At 40.9% G+C, this 10,387-nt stretch overlaps 1 protein-coding gene across 1 annotated transcript in view; it reads left to right on the top strand.

Annotated features, from left to right (window-relative positions):
- The first annotated feature begins 6,721 nt into the window (after positions 1–6,721).
- The window catches only part of fgf11b (fibroblast growth factor 11b), a 108,659-nt gene continuing 104,993 nt past the window's right edge, over positions 6,722–10,387 (top strand). Inside the window, 1 exon segment of the mRNA XM_062048108.1 lies at positions 6,722–7,677. Within this exon segment, the coding sequence (XP_061904092.1) occupies positions 7,485–7,677 (193 nt within the window). The 5' untranslated portion in view covers positions 6,722–7,484.

Below are 10,387 nucleotides of genomic sequence, written 5' to 3'. Positions count from 1 at the left end.
TTGTGGTAGGGCCAATAATGGTGAGGATCTTCTTAAATGAAGAATCTACTATAGCGCCGATGCTCCAGAGCCCTTCAAAGCTGTTTTTGTTGAATTTATCTCACGCCAATGTGTGCGATTTCACCACGAGAACTTGTCGGCCTCGTCACTACCGTGCCGCGGTCTGCACACAGCCAGTTAGTGTTGGCGAACCGCGTAGCACGCAGCAAACAGCGAATGCACCTGGTGGAATCCTGGGGTAAACAAATAATTTCCAAGCGCTGTCTTTCTTTTATTATTGAGTACGACTGCAAAATAAGCCACCTTGGGGACTGAAGAAAGTTGTGAGTATTTGCACTTTGATAAAGAAGGTGAGAAACGCTATTGAATTAAAAAAAGAACTGTAATTTAAATACAAAAGTGGGTAACACTTTAGTTTGGGGAACATAGTCACCATTAATTAGTTGCTTATTAACATGCAAATTAGTAACATATTGGCTCTTAATTAGTCATTATTAAGTACTTATTAATGCCTTATTCTGCATGGCCTTATTATACAACCAGCAAGCCATTAACTAAGAGTCTTCCCTCAATAACTTCAGAATTATTGCTTATTAGTAACCCTAACCCTAACCCTTATATGTTCCCCTAGTGTCCAAATAACTCTAAATTAAGTATTTGTTACTTTAATAAGAAACTAATTAATGGTGAATATGTTCCCCATACTAAAGTGTTACCCAAAAGTGGTATCCGTGTGGCTCTACCCTCCTCCTTTAATAGTTTTTAATAAAGGTATAAAAAATGTAAAATGTCCATCGAGGTACCAATTTGTTTATTTTATATTTGTTTGTTAGGCTTAAAGTAAGACATGAATTGTGGTTTTGATGTTGATTAGGCTTTCAGTGGGATGTGCATGGAGATTTAGGGCCCCAACATTGGACCCCCATCAATTTATTGAAAATTATTACACCGCCTTGTCAGTAAAGGATCCAAATGCCAATTTTTTTATGAGCCTTCATTATAACGATGGGATACGTTCGTATAACCTCTAGAAACGTAAACGTCCCAAGAATACACGACAAGCCTTCTTCTGGTGTAACAAGTGACGCAAGCAAAACAGAGAACAACCTTTGACAATGTTTGTCCCGTCGTGTCCATTAGGAAATTGATTCTTTAAACTGGGAATAAAAGAGTACGCTTCTGAATGACGGAATAATTTACAACACGAAGAAAAAAAACATTTACTTCTCTTTACTTGTCAATACAAACGACATTATCTCATCTGTGCTTTTCCTTCCCACCATGCCCTTGTGCCGCCATGGAGACCAAACACCCGCTATCGCCTGTCAATCAAGTCGTGACGCACGGTGACCTTGTATGGCATTGTTAGAAAAGACTTGAATTGACCTTATACTTTATGCTTCTGCTGCTGGTTTCATCGGAAAATTGGTTTACAAAAAAGGAAAAAAAAAATCTGATTGATTGACCGGAAGATCAGTTGCTTTATTGGTTTTTAAATCAGAGTTGTCAGAGGTGTTCTTTTTTTCTTTTTTCAACACTCAATAAGCGCATACAGTAGATTAATGAAGTTGTTTGACAATGAATTAGCATTTGACACACCATTTAGCTAATACAAACATTCATTGGCAAAAAAGGTGGACATATTTCTTCATGTACACACACAGCTGAAAATTGTGGTAATTTATTCTACAAGAAAGTAAGTAAATGTTTGGTTTTAAAAAAGGTGCTTAATACAATATTGATCCATACATATTTGCCTTCGGCCAGATTGATTTGCAGGACCATAATGAATCAAATAACTTGTTTGAAGTGATCACAGCTGACAACTGACTCTGAAACTTCAAGGTTTTCACTTAAAGGAATACAAGTTCTGAGACATTTATGAGAATTGAGAACAAAACTAACATGAGGTTTTGTTGTTGAATAGTTGTCTCACAATCGGTTAAAATTCAGGGGTCGGTGATTTTAGCTGCCTTGCCTTTGCTCCCTCTGCAGAGCTCTAAAGAATATTAACACCCGATTGGGGGATATTTTAGGGCTGGGTAATTTTGCCAAAAATCAAAATCACGAATAATTGATCCTTCTACTTCGATTACAGTAAATGCACAATTTTCCACTCTTAACTCAGTTTATTCTCTATATATTAGTATAATTTTCAGACAAGTATACAAAAAGAACAGGCACAGATAAACAACTATGGGGCATTTATGGAAGCAATGGGATTGAAAACACATCAACTGTATTGTAAGAAAATAATGTTAAAAATGTGGTTTGTAGAAATGTAGAAAATAACTTTCACCTAATTAAAAATGTATTTCATTTTTTTACAATACAACTATATGCAACTTATTATCTGGGGTGGCAAATACATGGAAACATTTTTTTTTTTTTCAAAAATGTAGTGGGTGTGGCTTATATACAAGTGCGCTCTATAGTCCGCAGCATTCACGCTTAGCGACACCGTGTAGCTACACAAGCAATGGTATTTTAGGGGACAATCCATTATTAGAAAAAATCTAAATATCCGGCATGGCAGTTTTACGTCGGTTTGATGGTCTAAATGTCAGTTTTGATTATTTTTCGATTTTTTTTTCATTTAGCTATAAGACAAAAAAAAAAAAAAAGACTATTATACTTTCATACCGTCTGTAAATCAGTGAATGTGAAAATTGAAGGTCTGTGTCCCAGAGGCAGGCGGAGAGCTGGCCCGAGAAAGATGCAGGGCTTCCGGCTAGAATGCTGACCCCTGGCATGGAGGTGAGTGTTTGTGTATGTTACCCGTAAATATGATTTCATTCCCCTTACGATGACAGCATTTAGTTCATATTACAGCAATTTACACAACTTTCCACGGTAACACTAGATTCCATTTGAAATCAATCTCGATTCCGTTAGCTGACATTGTCAGCTACAGCTGACATTTAGTTTGCTGCCCTCAGCTGCGCGTTTAGCTCCAAGTTTGGTCATTCGGTTCATATTTATGATTCTGTTGACTTCTGCGGTAACTTGTAACTAGAAGTAAAGCGAGAAAATGTTGACTGATTTGCTGTTGTCGCGGACATTCTCCCCAAGTTTCATTGAGGGAATATATGCTCACGGCCGATGATTGGGATCGACCTGAAATTTATCACGCTCATCACTCACGATCATATAATTGCTCCACTAGTAAACTAGCGCTTTGGGAGCATTATGAGCACAGACCTAGCGGAGGCCCCACACCAAATAACGCTTCAGGAGTGGAGCGAGGTAACTGCGAGTATTGGAATCTCCATTTGAGGACGACCCACTGAGTGAGATGGAAAATGTTGTAGGCCGCTGCATCCCAACTGTATCTGATGGGATTGATGTTATGAATTTATCAGAATATAGCCTTCCCCAATCTGTTCTCACAAAGCTCAAAGCATAGAATTGTCAAAAGAAGTATTCCTAAGATGAAGATTTAAGTTTCATGAGAAACTAAGTCTGGTCTTAGCCCCAACTGGTTAAATAGGTGTCCTTATCCTTAAGTCTTTTCTGGTCTTTGGGATGCACTAGACTACCTAACTTTTGACTCACACCACCCACTGGAGTACAAACTGGGCGCTATCAGAACCCTACAACACAGAGCTGATAACATTCCCACCTGCCCATAGGCCAATGCATAAGCATTTCAGGGAAGCCCTCAAAACCTGTGGTTGGTTTTGAGGGTCATATTCAGTCATATTCACCATTGGTGAATATGACATTCAGTTCTAGAAGAAACAAGAAAAGAATGAATGAGGAAGAAAAAGATGACAGACACAATAACATTGTCATTCCATATGTATCAGGTCTATTTTCAACTAACACAACATTCCGGTACACTTCAAAACAGGCAACATCCTGAGACAGAAACTCATGCATCCCAAAGACCAGACACCCCCACATTCAAACAATCCAGTGTATGCTATCCAGTGTAACGATGAATGCACTCATTTACATATTGGGAAAAGTAAACAACCACTAAGCCGACATATGGCACAGCAAACTCTTCAGGTCAAAACTCAGCTGTCTACATGTACCTCGGGGAGAAACAGCACTCCTTTGAGAACAAAAATGTACAGATCCTGTACAGGGAGGACGGATGGTACAAAAAAGAGGTAAAGAAAGCCATCTACATCAAGGTTGAAAAACCTTCCCTCAACAGAGGAGGTGGTCTGTGACACCACTTATACCACATACCCCTTTACACCACATATTACAATGTCCTTTCAACCATTCCTAAAAAAAACTCCAAAAGATAATAGGAGTTAGAAATGTTCCGGTCAAAGAAGCTTCTTTTGTACCATTTTTACAACTGAATGTAATGCTAACATGAGGGATTCCGACTGATTTTGGGCTGGTAATGGTCGTTTCACAGCGATCGTTTTGCCACACAGTTCCATAAATGCTAACAAGAGGAAAATCCAATTTAACGACTTGGCATTGACAGAAGGGTGGCTCCTTTGCATCTTAACAGTTGTTTATTCACTACAAAAGGGCAGAACCATCCTTGCCCAGTCACACCCTCCTTGTCGCAGTATAAATAGTTGGGGTTTTGGCACCGGCTACTCGCCTAAATCGGACCAATCTCAGTGTAAAACTAGATCTGACCAATGTAAGTCTATAGGCATGAACTGATGAAGCCTACTTGGATGAGAGGCGAAATGTATTCTATGACAAAACGATGAGTATAGTGGTGATAGATTGAATGCCCTGAGAATACAATGACCTGGATGAATGAGAACATCCATAGACACTTATTCTTTAATCCAAAGGAATTAGCACAAATGAGGACAAACATTAACAAGAAAGATCAGTTGACAAAGTGATAGCTTTGAGAACTTAAAGCAAACAAGACTGGTGAAAAAGACAAAATAGAATAGAGGGAAGTGACACAATGCCTCAAGAACTAAGAAAAATCCACATATGTTATCAGCATAGACTTGCTTAAAGAGGACCTATAATGATTTTCAGCTTTTTTTGATTTATACATGTTGTTACAATGTCGGATAGTCGTGTTAAACAAAAAGTGTCAAACCACAAGGTTGGCCTTTGGGCATGAGCTTGCATGCAGTTTTGGATGCCTCTGTGATGAGAATGCTGATAAAAGTATATTTTTTAATACGGCTCTGTATCGATCCGAGAGTGGGAAGGTGTACCTAATGTTGCGGCAGGTGAATCATACAGTTTATAAAGTTTTCGACTGTGCCTCGGTAAATAAAATAGCTGTGATGTTTGCCTTGAAGATATATATTTTGAAGATACATGTACATTTTCAAAAGTTAAATTATGCTATGTCCCTCTCAGGGGTTGTGGGGGTGCTGGAGCCTATCCCAGCTGCACTCGGCCGTACGGCGGGGTACACTCTGGACAAGTCGCCACCTCATAGCAGGCCCAACACAGATAGACAGACAAATGTGACTGTTGAGCAACATTTACACTAAATAAATCCAATACATATTATCTAGATCAGTGATTATCAAACTGTGGTAAGCGTACCCCTAGTGGTGCGCTGGCTCCATCTAGTGTTACGTCAAAGAAGTCTGTAAATACTGTATATTGTAGCGGTTGCTTTAAGGACATAATTCATCACACCTGTTTACTTGACTTTGTCGTCATCATTCACTGTCATTGTTCTATTGTGCACATAACAATGTTGTTGTTGTTTAGCATTAATATACAATATGCAGTTAAGAGTGAGTAATTCGGAGCAGCCCCTTTAGGTGACCATCAGGAGATTTACCCAAAGGTAGGGGTTTGTTGTGACCACCTTTTTGAGTCTCGTCTTTGATGGAATAAATGGCGCACATGTTTTTATGTGTCAAAAGATACTTCAAGTGTCTTGTTTTCGCGTTACAAGCGCAACAATATGGAGTATTATTGCTGATATTTGTGCATCGTGTGTAATGTTGCAGTGGCCAAAAATATTAAATATACTTGTTAAATAAAACCTCTGCCTTGTTTTTAATGAATACTTAAATGCCTATTCTATTGTTGGTCATGATGGTGGTACTTGGAGAGTCAAGTGTTTTCTGAGGTGGTACAGATTGATTGATTTATTGATTCATTCATTATTTGATGGAAAGGTGGATACCAAGACGTGGATGCTAGTATCAGTGGAAGAAAATTGCTTACTTAGTGCATTCATTTATATGTTGCCTTAATTTTGCATTGCCGAGCTGAATAATTCAATCAGAAGGAGAGTGGCAAATTATGACTAAATTAGGGGGTTACAACAGTGGCAGAGAAGAAGACAACGCGCAATACCGACAGAAACACAGCAGTAAAGACGTCACTACGAAATTCTGTGTGTGAATGTGTGTGTGTGTGTGTGTGTGTGTCACAAGATGTTGTTCCTCCAAAAGCGATAAAGACCTGCCACATTATTATCGTTCCTGTTCCTTTCTCCAACAATGTGACATTGTTTCTCTCAAACATTTTTTTTTCTATTTTTCCTCATAAAAAAACCCAACCCAACAGCAGCCACTGCAAATGTGGTAGTTTATGAATTGGTCTTTTTTTATTGCCTCATTCTTACACATCGCAGCTTCTCCTTCCCTCCACCCAATCTTTCTCTCCCTCTCTCGCTCGCTCATGAATGTCACCTCTACTGATGGTGGCTGCCGGATTTCAAACACACATACTCTCACAACCACTGGCTGACTTTGGATGAGGAGGAGGAAGCAGGGAAGGAGGGAAAGGGAGCGCTGGGGTTGGGGGGGATTCGGTGAGGACTGTGGGAACAGAGCAATGCCATCAAGAGGCAGAAGGGCAGTCTCTATCTATCTGGGTCCATGTCTCTTCACTGTTCCCACAAGCGTCGTCAGCGCACCGCCTGCTGTTCTACCTCTGGATTTAAGTCTGCCGGATTACCGCTCGGAATCTCACATCATTGTTGGATGCTGCCACGTTTAAATGGGAGGCAAAGTTGGACCTCCATGGACTGCACAAATAGTGACCAACACTTTGATTTTTCTTGCATCTCTAAGAGCATCCTAGCATTCAAAATGATTGCACTTTTCTTGAGTAAAAGTCTTTTTATATGCTTATTCAAAGTAGGACTGTTTTTTGGCAATATGACGTTATGAACTTGGCTGTGGACGGATTTTTGTTTGGTATTGGAGATGTGTGAAAAAAGCAATATATGATATACATCTTCACCCATTTAAAAGCCATTTTTGCCAATATGTGACTGTAGCACTTTTTTCTTAATGATATATTAGTGTGACATTTGTATGACGCGTCAGTGTGGGGACTGTATATTGGACTGCAGGTGAACTTGCATCCCTCCCAGTTTTTCTATCTCCAAGGAAACCCTCGCACTAAACTCTTCCCTGTTAACCCATTTAGGGCTCCCCTGTGGCGGCTTCTCTAAAACCTTTTGTCCTACTCCAGTTTTTGCCGAAAAACAAAAGCCACAGCGGCAAAAGAGGGCACTGCGAAGGAAGACACCCCCCTCCTAAAGTTGAGAGGGGGGTGGGAAGATGGCAGCTCTCGCCAGCTCACTCATTAGACAGAAACGGGCGGTCAAGGACGACCAAACCAATCGACCAGTAGCCAACAAGCGTAAGCCCTGTCCGAAGAGCAACAAGTCCTTGTGCCAGAAACAGATCTTGGTTCTGATCTCCAAAGTACGACTATGTGGGGGTCGCAAAGGTCGCAACGAGAAAAGACCCGGTGAGTCATTGCTATACCTCTTTGAACTGCCTTTTAATTAAATATGTCATAAAACTAATCTACAGTGCATAAAACATTAACATTTTATGTGGCATTTTATTGGTTGCAAGCAAAACAGTTTTGCTCCCTCACCACTAGTTGGCATAGCGAATGCCACAGCGAACCGCATAAGATCTGACCAAAACAGCTGGTATCTCACGCCATAGCTTGTTAGCGAATAGTTAGCAAGGTTGTTAGGTTGTTTTTCCAACCATGATAATGAAGAAAGAGCGTGTAAAGGACAGTGCTGAGAAGAAGAAGCATATTATATTAATTGAGTTTATGAAAACATTGAAAAAAAAAAAGAGTTGTGTCGGCTGCATGTTATGTGGCTCTAAATGCTCCACCCCCTGCGAACACTCCAGCAGACTTTGACATGCACCACCCAAACATTCTAGCTTCCCGTTAGCAACGGCTTGGACTGAAGAGCTGTAATTTGTCAGCTTTTGCTGAGGAGAGTCCCTGAGCTCTTGACATTATGCTTGAAATGCAAACATTATTGTATGTGATAATGCAACATCCATCCATCCATCCATTTTCTACCGCTTATTCCCTTCGGGGTCGCGGGGGGCGCTGGAGCCTATCTCAGCTACAATCGGGCGGAAGGCGGGGTACACCCTGGACAAGTCGCCACTCATCACAGGGCCAACACAGATAGACAGACAACATTCACTCTCACATTCACACACTAGGGCCAATTTAGTGTTGCCAATCAACCTATCCCCAGGTGCATGTCTTTGGAGGTGGGAGGAAGCCGGAGTACCCGGAGGGAACCCACGCAGTCACGGGGAGAACATGCAAACTCCACACAGAAAGATCCCGAGCCCAGGGTTGAACTCACGACTACTCAGGACCTTCGTATTGTGAGGCAGACGCACTAACCCCTCTGCCACCGTGCTGCCGATAATGCAACAGTGAATGAACATTAGCATGCAAACTGTTGGCTGCCTGTATAGTGTACTTAAAATGTTGGTGCACTCGGAAATAATTACTAAGTGTGCTTGTGTTCTTGTTTGCAGTGATGTCTGATTTGCACACAAAAAATGCACATCAGTGAAAAAAATAGTTATCTAACAGCTATGTTTATTTACAATTGTATAGATCTCTGGTGCCCCACGTCCCGAACAGCCCGATAGCGTTGCAAATTCGCCTGTGATCTACCCCGACTCAGTCAGGGGTTGCACAGTCCAATTTCACGAACGTCTTCTCTTCCGGTTTAGGACCAAATGTACATTAAAAGTAAACTGAATGATAAGTTCCAACGCCAACAGCAATCTGAATGTTGCGGTCATCATCGCTCACGACCGCACAAGAAGGTAAATATTTGGTCAACAACAGCTGTGGTTGCTCCCTCAGGAGACGATGCCCTTTAGCGTTTTGGAAGAGAATTGCAAGTCATACATCAGCCTCTGCAGAAATGCAATAAATGAATCAAGACACCGTCAAAGGGTACGCAAACTCTGTAACGCAAGAGCATATTTCAGCTTTAAGAGTGGCAAAAACCTCTCAAGGAAGATTATGCTTTAAACAACAACCAAAATGATAAACATGTTGGTAAAATAATACCTATCTAAAAGTGTTGATCAAAATTAGGATTAATTTAGTGAAGGCTAAACGCTGTCATAAAGGATGTCATCCGATTGTGCAGGTATGTCTCATGCTCTAAAACAGGAGTGGGCAATGCATTTTTACCTGGGGCCGCATGAGCAACCCAAGCACTGCTGGAGGGCCACACCGACAATATTTCAATTAAATTTTGCTCAAATTATTTTTGATATACCGTAAGATAAATAATAATGATAATAAGAATAATAATTTTATTTAACCTAACTTAACTTTATACAAAAGCAAATTGCTTTTAATGGTTTTATTTTTAACACTGTCTTACACAACACTTCCTGATGTATAATACAATGCAAAAATGTCAATTTCTGTCACTTTGTCCTGCATCCTCTTTAAAAGTCCAACATTTTTCCCCGTCAGATCAGGACAACCATCTGTTGTCACACCTGCCAGCTTGTCCCATTTCAGTCCTAACATGTCCAAACACGCATTTACCTATGTGAGCAAGTCATTACCTGTGGTTGTCTCTTTAATTGACTGCATGGCTGCCAGCTACTCCGTGATTTGAAAGTCTGCAGTTATCCCACGTAAGAAGATGAGCAGCCGGGCGGTGTCACGTACATCGCAGCTCTCATCCAAAGCCAGCGAAAAACAGTCAAAGTCAGCCGTTCTGTTCTTCAGCTGAAGCTCCAAGTTTCCAGCGATGGTCTCAACCCGCCTCGTTACAGTGCGTCGGGATAGTGACACGTTCTCAAATGCGCCCCTCTTCTCCGGCCATATCAGCGCAACAGAGTCCATTAAGCACTCCTTAATAAACTCTCCGTCAGAAAACACCTTACTTTTTCTGGCGATTTTGTGAGAAATGACGAAACTTGTCCTGACAGCTGCATCTCTGGGGGTGTGAAATTTGGCAAAAAGTCCTTGTTGGGTTTGCAGTTTTACCATCAACGCATCAGCCTCCCTTGCGCGCGCTTCATCAGACAGATTCCGGTATTTTTCCTCGTGATTCAAATTATATTCTTTAAACACAGCAACCCGTGTACCACAAATTAAGCACACGGCTTTACCTTTAATTTCTGTAAAGAAATACTTGGCTGTTCATGTCATG

The sequence above is a fragment of the Entelurus aequoreus genome, linkage group LG05 (assembly GCF_033978785.1).
Source record: "Entelurus aequoreus isolate RoL-2023_Sb linkage group LG05, RoL_Eaeq_v1.1, whole genome shotgun sequence".
NCBI classification, from domain to species: domain Eukaryota; kingdom Metazoa; phylum Chordata; class Actinopteri; order Syngnathiformes; family Syngnathidae; genus Entelurus; species Entelurus aequoreus.
Note: the sequence above shows the minus strand (reverse complement) of the source record. Positions and strands in the feature narration are given on the sequence as shown.